Below are 15,988 nucleotides of genomic sequence, written 5' to 3' on the forward strand. Positions count from 1 at the left end.
TTAACAGAAGGTAACCTTCTGAAGGGAGTGCTTATTTTACTCCTGGGGGAATTCTGCACCACTGCGCACATGCAGAATTCATGTCCTGCGCAGAATATTTTTTCTCCACAGAAAATACATTCTGCCGGAGAAGTCCTGCAATTACGTCTTTCACCGACCAGGAGCTGCTGTGGCGCCGAGAGAGCAGCCTCAGCTGCACGTAGGGAAAACAGAAGAGACTGTGTTCCTCATAGCACCCTGCCTGTGGGGCCAGGTCAGGAGGCATAGGATATAAGTGGATGGACAGCATGGGGCACATGGGGCTGCTGGGTGGAGGGAGGGGTGTCACAGACTGCAGTTCAGAAGGGCTGATGGGGAGAAGACTGGGAGGAGAACTGAATGGGAGTGGGGGTGCAGGGACACGAGGACAGGGGAGGGGATGGATGAGTGAAGGTGCAGAGACACATGGAGATAGGTGGAGAAAGTGGCTGAGTGGGGATGCAGGGCCACATGGGAACAGGAGGGTAGAGGGACGCATGGGGCAGTGGCAGATGTGCCTGACTGAATTAGAGGCTAGGGGTCAGCCAGAGTCTGCAGGGGGAAGACTTCCTAACAATCCCTTCACCCCACAAAAAAACTCAACTGTTCCATACTCCTCCTACCCACATCCAACAACCCTCAAGGTTCAATCCCAAGCTCTTTCCCTCTTCCTCAGCTCCTCCATTACCCCTGACTCCCCCAAGCCTTTAAACTGCTTCTGAAGCGTGTAGGAAATATGTTTCTGTATTATAGTTTAAATGAATTATTCAAAGTTTTGTATTAATATGCCTAGTAAGGAATCTATTTGTCAAAAAAAATTTCCCTCAATCTTACTTATTGTCTGTAACAGTTACAGACATACTTGTTGGCAGGTATTGTGAAATAAACTACCAAAGTAACTGAAACTGGCATGACTGTATTGTGATATTTTGACAAATAAAAGAGCCAGAATTTTGCAGAATTTTAAAATGTGTGCAGAATTTTTCATTGTTCGACACAGAATTCACCCAGAAGTATTATTTAAACAAGGACAGAAGCAATCCCCTACTAAACCAATCTTTTGATCTTGCTCCAGACTCAAGAGAATAATGCTTTGTGAACTGAACACAAAAGAGCAGATTTTTTTCCAGTGGAAGCTGCAGACACTCCGTAACTCTGAAAGGTCACTTCTATTTAAGTAGCTAAGCAAGAATTTAGGAGCCTAACTTTAGGCACTTAGGTTTCAAAATTTTGACCTAAGCCCAGGACAAAACTGAATAACGTGGCCTACATTCTTATTAAATTGATGTAAGCCTCCCTTTGAAATTTCTGGGCAAAAGTTCAACATTTTTTCTTCAAAGACTGCCCCCCTGTTAACCACAACATCAGAAAGTGATGTTAGTAAGGAAGAGGGGGTTATGGCTAATCCCCGTTACACTGTATTCCACAAGGATGGTGGAACTGCCTGAAGTAATAATATGTAATAGTTATTTAATATCAGTATATAATGCTGCCTGTATTTTTTCCTAAGACTTATAACTTGCTAGGAAATGGAAGAATTTTTTCTTGGATCAAATTAACAGGCAATCAGCTAACTAAACACCATTATAAATAGCAATCTAGATGCTCCACAAATGTTTGTTACAGGACACAAAGTTGCGTCATTTACCCATGGCAAATTAAAACAGGATTACAAACTCTAGTCCAGATATATTCCCTGTATTTTATGGTGTAGGTGTGAGGGCAAAAGACTCTCCAAAAAGCTCAGAGGTCAGAAAAAGTAGAATCACCTCACCATTGGTACATGGCAGGCAGAAGATGCTTATTAATGTATACATATTGATGATACAAACTTTTCTATTTTAAAGGTAAGGGGATTGAACAAAGCTTAGGTTTTAACACTGTTAAACCACCTGCAAACTCTTGAAATTTTTAAAGTATATGTTTTCCTTGGTTCCTTCATTCTAAAAAGAAATTTCTTAACTCTAAAGAGAAATGAAATAGTTTAACCTGTAAAGTACTCAGAAACCAGGATGACTGATGAAAAGATTAAAAAAATTGATGAAAATGGCTGCTGTTCTTTTAAAATAAGAGATGTATTACTAATGAGAAAAAAGACAAGACATTGCTTGTAAAGGGCATTGAATACCTAACTGACCCAGGTTGAAGAAGTCAAATTAATCTGGTCCCTGCCCTATCTTTAAGACTTTTGGAAACTAAATGAAACAGGGAGAAGGCATGTAACAGTCCTTTCACCCACAACATACCAGGAAAGCATGCAAACCCAAATCTTGGTCCTTGGCTGCCCTGGAACAAGATAGTTTACATTTGCTAATCTTTTCTCCAGGTTAAAACAACTATATCTAACCAATGTTTGCTCTGGTGAAGAAAAGCAGACCAAGCCATGGAAAGCTTCATAGATTCCAAAGCCAGAAGGGACCTTTGTGATGATCTAGTCTGACCTCCTGCATAACACAGGCTACAGGACCTCACTGAATTAGTTCCTGTTTCAACTAGACCACATCTTTTAGAAAAAGATACAATCTTGATTTAAACATTTCCAGTGACGGAATATCGACCAAAACCCTTGGCAGGCTGTTCGAGTGGTTAATTACCCTCACTGTTAAAAATGTGCACCTTATTTTGAGATTGAATTTGTTTAGCTTCAACTTCCAGCCACTAGATACTAGTTTGCCTTTGTATGCTAGAAGGAAGATCACTCTAGTAACAAATGTATCTTCCTTATTTAGGTAATTACAGATTGTGATCTAGTTACCAGTTAACCATCACTAAAAGCATGATTCCTTTAGTCTCATGTTTTCCAATCCTTCAGTTATTCTTATGCGTCTTCTCGGAACCCTCTCCAATTTTTCAACACCTTTCTTGTATTGTGGAGACCAGAACTAGACACCCAGAATTCCAAGAAATTTTGCACCAGCACCAAACACACAGGTAAAATAACTTCTCTACTCCTGGATATTTCTGTTTGTACATCCAAGTATCACATTAGCCCTTTTGGCTACAGTCTCTCACTGGGAGCTCACATTTAGCTGATTATCCACCATGACTCCCAAATCTTTTTCACTGTCACTGTCTCCCAGGTTAGAGTTCCTCATCCTATAAGCATGGCCTGCGCTCTTTGTTCCTAGATGTGTGACTTTATATTGGACTGTATTGAAAAACCGTATTATTTGCTTAAACTCAGTTTATGAAGCAACCCAGATTGCTCTGTATCAGTGCCATCTTTATTATTTTACCACTCTCCTAATCTTTATGTAATTTGCAAACATTCTCTGTAATTCTGTTTTCTTTCAGGTCACTGATAAACGTTAAATAGCATAGGGCTAAGAACCAGTCCCTATGGGACCCCCGGTACAAAAAACACCTGCCTGATGACAGATTCCCACATTTACAATTACATTTTGAGACCTATCAGACAGTTTTAAATCATTTAACATCTGCCATGTTGATTTTATATCATTTTAGGGGTTTTTTTTTAATCAAAATGTTGTACAGCTCCAAGTCAAATGCCTCTCACAGAAGTCTAGTACATCAATACTATTACCTTTATGAACCAGCCTTCTAGTCTCACCAAAAAAAAAAAAAAAAATTGATAAGATTTACTTGCAATACGAGGAAGTTACATAAATGTAACTGGAGGTTCTTCAAGATGTGTGGTCCCTCTGTATTCCACTGAGGGGTTATATAAATGCGTCATGCATCCAGAACCAGAGATTTTGAAAGTAGTAGCGTCCGTTGGTCCATGCATGTGCTCTTGTTCCACCTCATAGTTTCATCTGAGGCAATAAAGGGAGAGGCGGACCAACCATGCCCTCAGTTCCTTCTCCACTGCAAACCAAGAAATCCACAGCAGAGGAGAAGGAGGGCAGGACTGGAATATAGATAGGGACCACACATCTCGAAGAACCTCCAGTTACACGTAAATAACCTCCTCCTCTTCTAGCAATGGTCCCTAATGTATTCCACTGAGGATGATTAACAAGTAGTACCTAGCTAAGAGGAAGGTGTGAAGAAGATGATGGAACCGTGGAACGGAGAACAGCTGCACAGAATGAGGCATCCGTCGCAGAGTCTCACATCAAAGCGTAATGGAAAGAGAATGTATATACTGAAACCCATATGGCCTCCCTACATATGTCCAAAAGCAGTACGTCATGAAGCACAGCTGTGGTCAATGTTTGAGCTCTCATGGAGTGGGCTTGTACCCCAAGGAGTGGAGACAGTTCTGATAACTGATAATAGGGCATAATGCACCCTGAAACCCACTTAGAAGCCCTCTGAGCGGAGATCACTTGCCCTTTAATTCTTCCCACTCCAGCGATAAAAAGTCTAGTCCTCTGCAGATAGACAGTCAGGGCCCGGCAGATCTCGTCCTCTGCAGACAGACAGTCAGGGCCCAGCAGACGTCGAGGGAGCGAAGGCAGTATTCTTCCGGAAAGAAAGAGGTTAAGTGTACGAACTGGTTAAGATGAAAGCAGGATACAACCTTTGGCAGAAACTTAGGGTGCAAGCTCAGGGAAATTTTGTACTTATGAATATGGTAGAGGGGGGAGGTCTGCCATCATGTCCCCTAGTTCATCAACCCTTCTCGTGGCAGTAATAGCTACCAGGAAGGCACCCTTCATGGAGAGGCGAGATAGGGAGCAGGTTCAAAGAGTTCAACACCATCAGAACAAGATTGGGGTGCGACTGGGGAGCAATGCGTCAAACAGGAGGATAAGTCCTTAGGAGGCCCTTCCAAAACCTGGTAATCAGGAGGGATGAGTAAAGGGAGTGCCCTTCCAGAGAGGGGTGGAAGGCACTCATAGCGGCTATGTGCACCTTGATGGAGTTGAGAGCGAGACCTGACATCTTCAGGAAGAGGAGAGAGTCCAAAAGAAGGATGTCCACATGTTCAGGAGCAATACCCCTCTGTTGGGCCCATGAGGTGAAATGCTTCCACGTGGCCTATAGGACCACCTTCTGGGCTTCTGTCTGCTACTTGAGAGGATTTCTTGTACTGCTGATAAACATTCCCGCACTAGCAAAGATGCCCATCCAAAAACCAAGCTCTGAGATGAAGTCTGTATATTGGGATGGCGGATCCTCGTGCTGTGTTGAATGACGAGTTCCAAGAAAGTTGGCAGCGGAAGTAGGGAACACGCTGATGTGGAGAAGAAGGGGAAATCAGAACTGGCAAGGCCAGAACAGGCTGATCAGAATGGCAGTCATTCTTGCCCATCTGATCTTGTGTAGGACACTCCACAGGAGCAGTAGGGGAGAAAAGGTGTAAATAGATCTGGTCTAACCAGAGGAGGGAAAGGGCATCACCTCGGGAAAGGGAGCAGAGTCCCTCCACCCAGAGCAGTACTGGGTGCATTTGCTATTGATGTGGGAGGCAGAGAGGTCCAGATAGGAGTCCTCCAGCGGTCGAAAACATTGACGACCACAGAGTCATGGAGCTCCCATTCGTGGTCAGTCATGAATTTCCTGGTGAGAAGTCCGCAATTACATTTTGAGTCCTGGGAAGGTATGCTTCCGATTAGGGATGTAAATATGGTTTAAAAATAGTAACCGTTAGAACTATTAAAATTCTATTGGTTAAACAGTTAACCATTAAGGATTTCACATACACGGGGAACTAGGGGTGCGGCGGGTGCTGCAGCACCCCCACATCTTACGCGGAACCTGGCTGCCGGCCCTGCGCTCACAATGGAGTCTTGGATGCGGGGCAGCAGCAGAGCCCCTGGACTCTGGGCCAGCAGCCAGGATGCCGGGCAGCAGCCAGGATGCCGGGTGGCAGCAGAGTTTAATCGTTAACCTAAACCGATAAGACTGATGCTTATTGGTTAACTGCTTAAACTTTTACATCCCTACTGCCGACAACAGGATCTTGTGAGCAATGCACCAATCCTAAAGACAAACTGCCTCCACACAAAGTGTAGGTCCCATGTAGCAAATGGTGGTGGTGTTTTCTGACATGATAAGAACATAAGAGGAGTGGATGGACGGGAGAAATGCACGACACGCTTTCAGCACTGCCCGAAGTTCCAGGATGATGATGTGCATCCAGAATTCCAGAGCAGTCCAACTCCCTTGAGTCATGTGCTTACCCATGTGGGCACCCTATTTGATGAGCAACACGTCTGTGATGATTGTCGTGCTTGGGGAGAATGGAAGGAATGGTATCCTGGTGTAGACCTGTCCTGGGTCCGTCTACCACTTGAGGGAGGAGAGAACTCCGTGGGAAACGGTCAGTAGGAAGTCTATGGTGTGGCATGTGGGAGAAAAGGGCCTCTGGAGCCACAACTGTAGGCAGCAAAAGTGGAGATAAGTGAAGGCGGTACCATATGTGCAAGCTGCCATGTGGCCAAGAAGAGAGAGATCAGTCTTGGCCTGAACAGAAGGACTCAAAATCACCTTGGAAACTCAGCTCTTGTAGGGTCTGGAACCTGTCCTCCAGTAGGTAGGCGCATGCCAAGATTGCATGGATGTGGGCCCCAATGAATTCCAGGGACTGTATAGGATCAAAAGTCAATTTTTCAATGTTTATACTCACCCCCAAAGAGGAGTGGAGTGTGAGCAGCATGGAGGTCAAGGCGCAACCCTCCCCTTTTCATTGTGCTGCTAGCAGCCAATTATCAAGATATGGGAATATAAGGATCCCTTGGCACCGGAGGTGGGCTGCCAGTACCGAGAAAACTTTGGTGAAGACCCAAGGAGCAGTGGTGATTTGGAACGGTAAAATGCTGTATCAGAAGTGACAGAGGTCTGCCATGAATCTCAGAAAATGTCTGTGGGTAGGATGGATATCCACGTAGAAGTAAGTGTCCTACAGATCAAGGGTCATAAACAACATGCCTTTTTCTAAAAAAGTAATGATGGCTGCTATGGTGACCATATGAAACTTTGGCTTGCATATGAAGCGGTTGAGATGACTGAGGTCTAAGATCAGTCTTCTTCTTCAGCATGGGCAGTGGGTGGAGCCCCCTTCAGGAAGGCCAGCCCCCTGCTCTGCCACTTCCACCTGCGCTCCCCCAGCCCACAGCTGGAGACATAAGTGCGACCTCCCCACCGCCCAGAGAAGCCCTGAGCATCATCCCTCTGCTCCCCAGCCAGAAGACCCCTGGGCTGACTGAAGCTCCGATCACTCTGCCCCTTGGCCGGAGGAGCCCCAGGCTGGCCGAAGGCCAGAGCGCGTCCTCACCCCCCACATCCCTGGCCGGAGGAGCCCTGGGCTGGCCAAAGCCCTGAGCGCCCCCCACATTCTTGGCCAGAGGAGCCCCGGGTGGGCAAAGCCACGAGCATCCACCCCCCCTTGGCTGGAGCAGCCCTGGGCTGGCTGAAGCCCCGAGCCCCCATCCCACTTGCCCGGAGCACCCCCACCCAAAGAAGCCCCAGGGCAGCTATAGCTGCACCTTCCCTCCCCAGACCGCAAGCCACCCCAGGGAAAAGCGTCTCTCCCAACGCTTTTGATATGCCCAATGCAGGTTCCGGGGCGGCTCAGATGATATTTCAAATTCAGCTTTGTGGGTTCCTCAGTAATCTCTCTGGAGTCCAGGGATATTACCGATGAACCTGGGAAGCTGAATAGCACATACCACCTCCTCAGCCGCCCCAGAACCTGCATGGGGCCTAATGAAGCAAAAACTTTGTCACCAAACATCACAACCAGGGTCTGGTGGCCGCGACAGGAGAGACAGAGCCTCCCCAGGCCTATTATACCCACCGCTTATGTTCTTGGGGACTAGGAAATAAGTAGAATAAAACCCTGTGTCCGGACTGGTCACAGGAACATGGTCTATCGCTCCCCTCTGCAGTAGGGAGACCACTTCTAGAGCAAGGATACTGTCGTGAGAGTGGTCCCTGAGGCAAGGCCTGATGACGTGGATGAGGTAACGTCACGAACTTGATCATATAGCCATGTCAAATGACATCTAGGACCCATTTGTCCATTGTTATTGCACTCCAAACTGGAAACAAGTGTCATAGACGCTCCCTGAAGAGGGAACTCAGAAGTATAGCATGAGGCAGGGTGGTTGCCGGCTCTCTAGGTGCCTTCAGAAGTATTGCTTCTGCAAAGACTGAGTACGAGATGCTGTAGGTTGTATGCAGAACCCAGAGGGTGGGGCCATTGGGTCTTGCCATTTGCAAGGCAGCTCACAGGACTGCTGGTGGAAGAAATGGGGAGCTCTAGAATGTTGACTGGTTGCGGGTGGTAAAACTTGGGTGCTACTATGTAGATACCCAGAGACAGCAGAGTGGCGCTGGAGTCTTTAAGGGAGTGGAGGGACTCATCAGTCTTCTGACTGAAGAGATGAGATTCATTGAAAGGGAGGTCCTCTATGGCAGTGGTGCCCAAACTTTTCCTGTTCACCCCCCTTACCAGTAATGGAATAGGTCTAAGCCCCACCACCACCACCATTACTGCATAATTGGCTCACCAGATGAGACTAGGCTGAAGGCAGAGCTGGAGGCAGAACTGCGGATGGGGGAGGAGCTGGCCTGGGGCCAGACCTGTGACTGGGGCTGGAGCTGCAACTCGGTGGTGCTCCCTCCCTACCTAGCATGGGGGCTGATCCAGGCTTCATCGTGCGCCCCCTCAAACATTCCTCCATATCCCCTCAGGGGGGCATGCCCCACAGTTTGGGGACCACTGCTCTATGTTGTTCTGGACTTCCCTTGGGAAACCTGACAAAGGCAGCCATGACTCCCTCTGCATAGCAATTCCATAGCCATCATCTGTGAAGAAGTGTCTGCTACGTCCAGGAGTCTCGTTCTCACAACTAGTTTCCCCTCCTGTAGCATAGCCTGGAAGCGAGCTCAGTCCTGCTGGGGAAGTTTGTCTGCAAAGTCTCCCAGCTTCCTGTAGGTAAGGAAATTGTATTTAGCTAATAGAGCAAACTAACTGGAGATACGAAATTGGAGGCTGGCAGAGGAGAATACCTTGCGACCCAGGTCCAGTTGCTTGCCCTCTTTGTCTGCTGGGTGGAGTATGCATGTTGTTGCTGGGCCCACTCCATCGCTGCCTGTATGACGAGGGAATTGGGTGGGGGGGATGAGAGAACAGAAACTCAGACCCCTTTTCAGGTACATAGTACTTCATCTCCACCCCCTTGGGGGTGGGTGTGCAAGTGGCTAGAGTGTGCCAGACAATATGGGCTGGTTGAAGAATGGCATTTTTGATCAGTAGAGCCACTCTGGCTGGTACCGAGGTACATAAGATGTCAAGCAGCTGGTGCTGTTTGTCCTGTACTTCCTCCAGTGGAACGTGGAGAGCAGCAGCCACCCTACATAAAAGTTCCTGGAATTGACAGTAGTCATCCAGGGGTGAGGAGGGAGTCAAAGACACTGCAGCATCTGGAGTTCCAGCAGTACCTTTGGAGTCAGACTAAGTGGAACAGCCTCCAACATTGGTTTGGAATGCCAACTTGATGATGGTTGAAGAGATAAGATAAAAAGACACCTCTCAAGTGGAGCAGGAAGGTTCTGAAGGTGGATACTGCAGCCACAATCCCCAGTAGGACCAACAAGGCAGATCCAGCAGCTGCTATGGAGAGCCCCGAAGAGCAGAGTACCAATGGCTCCATTGCTGGGGAAAGAGAGGGTACTGCCACTGAGTCAGCAGAATCTTGGGGTACTTATATTGGCAGTATGGGAGGGCCAGACCCTGCACTCTGTCAGAGTCCTCCAATGCTGAAAAGTCAGGCTGGTACAAATGGTGGTGCCATTGGAACCAGCGGACCCACAGGAACCATAGAGTAACAGGCAAGTCTAATGTAAGAGAGCATACTCCCCTGGAAGGCGATGGCACTTGAAAACATGGAGACCTTCCCTCCTCCATGACAAAGAGCTCATAAGCCAAATCAGGTCTCCCTGGTGTCAGCGATACGCACTGTAGTCAGAACCAGAGCCGGAATGGGAGCCAAAAAGAGGACTGCCTCAGAACCGAAGATTCCATTGACTTAAGCAGTGCCAACCTGGAAGGAGTATGTGGCTCAGTGGATGGAACTGGCGGATCCAATGGTCTATACAACTTTTTATCACGCTTGTGAGCTTTGGAACATTCTGCTTCCCTGTGAACAGATCTCGTGGACAGGGCAGTATCCTTCTTGGGCTTGGAGGAAACTTACTGCCGCGCTTATATTCACTCACGACTAAGCCTTGGCCTGAGGTCCATAGCACTGGTACCAGCAGAACCAGACTGGAGCTCCATGGTAGGAGGCACACTCCTTGATTGCTCAGACCAATCTATGAGGGGGTTCCCTGGTCTGGATCCTACTGCAGCTTCATGGCAACCTCCATGAGGTGCTTCTTGAAGTGGAGAGCACAGCCTTCTCAGGTATGGCTTGGGAAAGAGAGGCAGATACTTCACTTGGATGCAAAGTGGGCTTCCCCCATGCAGTAAAGGCAGCATTGGTGCTTGTCGTTGACTGAGAACAAGCAAGGGCAGAAAGCGCAGATCTTGAACCCCAGTGTCTTCAGCATAATCCAGTACCCAGGAGGGAGACCAGCAAAATGGCGTCCCAAAGACCTTAAAATCCTAAAAACTAAAACACACACTAAAACTACTGTAAAAACAACAAAAAGACCATTTACAAGAATAAAAGTCTTTTCGAAGGTACATCACAAGAGACCATGTGGTGGTGAGCAGGAACGACCTCAGTGATCGCACTTTATCACTTCAGGCAAAACCATGAGATTCTGTCCTGAATGTAACATCCAATAATATAATTAAAAATGAACCACGTGGCCCTTCAATTAGCCAATATAATTAGAGGAGAGATCAATGTTAAAAAAACACCCTAAAACACCTCACACATGCACACACAAAAGAGTAAGTAAACTTTTTCACGGTCATTATTTTTGATTCCTATTAAATACCTAAACTACATATGAGGGAAAAAAAAGTTATTTATATCAACTATTATAATAAACAAAGAAGTAACTAGGCTGGAGTAAGCTACTGATTACTATTTTTCGTATGTAAATTACAAAACTGCCTGCACTATAAGGGGAGAAAGGAATGTACAGTCACTTATTTATAGAAGTAGTTTATGCATGGCCTCTTGCTTGTTCTTTTCTGTTTTCCAAGTCCATAAAAGATGAATTTGTATTATCCATTAGCATCTATGTACTTGCATATCAATTCTAGTAGAGGTTAAGAAAATTGGCTGGCATAACAACTTTCCACAGATGACCTAAGGTATATAACCAATAGCCAGGGAAGTGCCAAGAAATTAAATTAATCTGGGATTTCAAAACAAAAACATCTTCCTTACCAACTAACGTTCTGTCTCTGCTTACATCTGTATGGATTTCTTGGAGCCTCAGAAAATACATTCAGTGGAGTTCCAACATCATTCCCTAGCAGTGGCATGCATGACATTTTTAATAAGGCATGCAGTTATACTTGCATGCCTTTGGAAGTCCAAAATGGCACCCTCCACACAATGACCTTGGATGCACCGTATATATAAGGTCACACTATGCGGAGGATGCCATTTTGTTCTATACTATGTGTTCAGGGGCCAGACGAAACTATCCTGCAGGTGAGATTCAGCCCACAGGCTACTAGATCGACCATGTTTTTTTTAAATTCTGGGGTATGCAATGGTATGCCACTATTCCCTAGAAAAGGATATGGCAAAATAGCAGAATGGAATCAAACTCTTGGGAATAGAGTGAAGAAGATTTACACAGAATACCTAATGAAGCATGCTATGGCTACCCAAGGCAGGAGATTAGTTTCTGTAAAATCTTAGCTTTCACTGCTGCACTGCAGGGACAGCAATGGAGGCTAATTTCAGCAGGACAGAACCCTTAGTGAACTAAAAGCCAGAAGAGTGGAGGTATTTTTAGGAAATATGTACAATTTTTGGATGTACCAAACGTGGCTATAAACAGCAGTTTAAACCCATTTTAAACATGTTATAAAATGTATTTACCTCCACGCTTTTTGGGAGCTTCAGGTTTCATTTTAACGATATTTCGGCTTCTAAATTCAGGCCCTTTAAAATCATCTTTGTCTTCATTCAGCACTGGCTCTGGTTGTACAACCACTGTACCTAGAATAATTTCATTTAAAAGGTGGAAACCATTACATATCCAAGTGACATTCCAGTGAAGTGCAAGACTCCTGTTTAAACAAAAGCCAACATTGCATATAATTTTCCCCCAACAAGCTATATGATGACTGACTGATAAATATATCCTACTGCACAGGTGTCCATATTACAAATATCAATATCACACACCTCAAACTGGCACTGGTATTGCAATTGTAGGACAGAGATCAAAGACTGAATCGACCCTGGAGAGCAAACTACCCTCTCTAGCCCCAGATGCAGTACATGAAGAACAGAATAAAGCATAACAGTGAGACAATGTGGGTGAGCTTGCAATGCAACTGTTCCGTGGCACCTGGAGTTTTAGGACAGCTAACTGAGCATCTCTCAAAAGCTGTAGAAATTTCTTCCCTCCCCCACCAACAGGGCAAAATCTCATTTTCCTTTTTTACAAAATTATTAAATTTACTAATGTTTTAACAAAACCGAACAGTGCTAACCAAAGTTACGTGAAGAAAAAAAGTGTAATTTCACATTTAGAGCTGGGTTTCAATCCTGTGTCTCCTGGGAATTTGCAGTAATACAATGTTCTGTGAAAATAACCATACAATGACTGCTTCTGGGGTCTCTGCTATACTATGGCTTTTATAGAGCTAAGAAAGGCAAGCTTTTTTGTTGTTCTTTTTAAACAATGCTAAAACTAAAAATATCATAGAATCTCAGGTTTGGAAGGGACCAGGAAGTCATCTAGTCCAACCCCCTGCTCAAAGCAGGACCAATGCCCAATTCTGCCACAGATCCCTAAACGGCCCCCTCAAGGATTGAACTCACAACGCTGGGTTTAACAGGCCAATGCTCAAACCACTGAGCTATCCCTCCCCCCATGGTGTAGAGGGTGTTTTAAAAGTATTGCATTTAAAAATAACCCAATAATGACCAGCTTTTTCTGTTTTGTTTTTAAACATATTTCAAGATCTGGCCTAAACCTCTAATACTTTTAAGCAAAGGGTACAATTTTCAAAAATCAGTCACTTACGAGAACTAAATCCCATTCTCAAATGGGACTTAGGTACTTCTGAAAATTTTACCCGAAATGTTTACAAAAGAACAAAAGCAAAATACCATTTCCTGTTTCCATGTTGTCTTTATTTCCACAAAAATATGGATTCCAATGCATATTTTGAATTAAGTAATCAGTGCATCCTGGTAGATCCAGTGATTTATGTATGTGGGGTTCAAAGTAGACATTTAAAAACAAAATATTTTAACCTTTTGAATGCTATAATCATAGTAGGGCCTCAATATCCTGCTTGCTAAGGTTGGCACTTTACAAAAAAAATAAAAATAAAAAAAAAACAGACGAAGTATACAACGTTTCCCTTTGTGGCTATTATGCATATTCCATCATATAATCTTGACACTAATTCGCAGAATTCAGACACACAGAAAATGCATGCTCTACCTTTAGGTAAGCTTTTCATATCAACATCATTTTCTGAGTTTTCATTTGAAACATCTTCATTTACAGTTTCAGGTAAGGTTTGTTCATCATCTGATCCAACATATTTTGTTACAACTGTAGGTTTCCTGTATGAACAGAAAAAAAATCCACATTTGTGATAAATATTTTATAGCAATTTAGGTGTATATGGTGCTTTGCAATCAAACAATCTCCCTTGGGTCAGGAATCTGGTAATTTTAAATTCTATTTTTCGATCTAATTTAAACTGCATGAGATGATGAAGCAGAGAGAAACAGACTGGGCAAGCATGACAACAGTAAACAGAAGAGGAATTTTGTTCTTAGAGATGCATAAATTTTTTTTATTCCCCCTAGAGAAAAGATTATATGTTGTTTTGTTTTACATATTTTAAAAGGATCTGAAGGACAGAACCGTAAGGTTTACCAAAAGATGGCAAAAGACAAGAAGGAAAGTGATCAGTGTAAGGTTGCTAAAATGCAGTTATTTTTGGCCACACAGAGAATGTGTTTTCTTTAGGCACAAACTGAGAAACTATTACCTTAGTGCATTACTTCTTGAAAGAGAGCAAAAAAACCATGAATAAACTGAAGTGCATCAGACTGGCAGTGTTTGTCTGAAACATCTCATACTGTTACCAAGTCTTGATTTTACTGGTAAAGTATTGATTTTATTGGGTATTAGTGACTCACTAAGACAGGGTAAACTGATTACCCCACTTGGACACATAGAAATGACTTTTCCAAGGGAAAAAAATCCTGGGTGTAGGGTGATAGTCCTGAAGGAAGAACCCAATGAGCATTTATGCCTGATGAGCCTTGAGATAGAAAACAAGATACCATCAAGACTTTGTTAATAAAGCCATACTCCAGGAAGGGGGTAAATTTGAACTTGACACAGTGAGCCTCCTCAGTTGGTGTAAATCAGCCTGAAGTTACATGGCTCCATGCCAATCTACACTATATAGTTAGCTGGCCCTGCGTAGATTGTTTCTGTAGACCAAGTTAGGGAAGGCACCTAGTTACAAATAGTATTATTCACATTTTCCTTTTCAAACTAACCTTTTCGAACGTGATGATCCTAAAGATTTGGATCTTTCTGAAGAGCTATTGCCCTAAAAACAAGGAAAAATTTTGAAGTCACAAACATCTGTTAGTGTGTGACCAGAACATACACCAACAAAAAATTATTTTCTTGGATTCTTAGGTATACAGCAGCAACTCAGAAGTCAATTTCTAGCTGGGTTTAAACCAATCATATCCCATTTCTTGTTCATACTACATTTCATATCAAGGGTAGCAGAACAAAAATTAAAGTTTTGCTTGTAAACGTAGTGTTGTAATTAGCTGGATTCAATTATGAGACTTTTTCGTTTATAAATTACTACCTGGATTAAGATCTCTTAAAATGAATATATATTTTGAGCCCCACCAAGCACACACTGCATCAGAAATTATAAAGAAATATTATTGTGATCTGAGAAATTCACAGAATCATACACCATATTTCTTATGCACCAATTTGCAGGAAATTGAGGAAGTATTAAAAATAGTAGAGGACCCCTTCGTAAGATTTTATTTCCCTGCAATCCTCCATTCCAAAGGGTCCATTTAACAGTTACGGCTCGCACTTCACAACTTTCTGGGCTAAGGACTGGGTGTGGCTCACTCAAGAGCATATCATCAATATTCGTGGGTCACTTGAGGATGTGATTTATTGCACTGTTAATAAAAGAATACCAATTGAAATTATAAATATTTTTGTTTTGTATTTACATTTTCAAATATATTGATTTCAATTATAACAGAATACAAAGTGTACAGTGCTCACTTTATATTATTTTTATCAGATATTTGCACTGTAAAAAAGGTAAACAAAAGATACTGTTTTTCAATTCACCTCATAAAAGTACTGTAGTGCAATCTCTTTATTGTGAAAGTGTAACTTACAAATGTAGATTTTGTTTTGTTATATAACTGCACTCAAAAATAAAACAATGTAAAATTTAGAGTCTACAAGTCCACTCCATCCTACTTCTTATTCAGCCAATCGCTAAGACAAACAAGTTTGTTTACATTTACGGGAGATAATGCTGCCCGCTTTACATGTGAGATATGCTAAACCTTTGTATGTCCCGTCATCCTTCGGCCACAATTCCAGAGAACATGCTTCCATGCTGATGATGCTCATTAAAAAAATAAAGCATTAATTAAATATGTGACTGAACTCCTTGGGGGAGAATTCTGTATCACCTGCTTGGTTCTGCCATATATTTCATGTTATAGCAGTCTCGGATGATGACCCAGCACACTGTTCAATTTAAGAACACTGCAGATTTGACAAAACACAAAGGAAGAATCAATGTGAGATTTCTAAAGATAGCTACAGCACTCGACCTAAGGTTTAAGAATCTGAAGTGCCATCCAAAATCTGAGAGGGACAA

The 15,988-nt window shown here is 43.7% G+C and overlaps 1 protein-coding gene across 3 annotated transcripts in view; it reads right to left on the reverse strand.

Annotated features, from left to right (window-relative positions):
- The window catches only part of ATRX (ATRX chromatin remodeler), a 140,806-nt gene that overhangs the window by 100,524 nt on the left and 24,294 nt on the right, over positions 1-15,988 (reverse strand). For all 3 annotated transcript variants that reach the window (XM_084640131.1, XM_084640130.1, XM_084640132.1), the window contains 3 exons: positions 14,607-14,659; positions 13,528-13,652; positions 11,946-12,065 (listed from right to left, as the gene is read on the reverse strand). In XM_084640131.1, coding sequence (XP_084496257.1) covers positions 11,946-12,065; positions 13,528-13,652; positions 14,607-14,659 — 298 coding nt within the window. The remainder of the gene's footprint in view (positions 1-11,945; positions 12,066-13,527; positions 13,653-14,606; positions 14,660-15,988) is intronic.

Source organism: Lepidochelys olivacea (assembly GCF_965140295.1).
Source record: "Lepidochelys olivacea isolate rLepOli2 genome assembly, chromosome: 9".
Lineage (NCBI taxonomy): Eukaryota > Metazoa > Chordata > Testudines > Cheloniidae > Lepidochelys > Lepidochelys olivacea.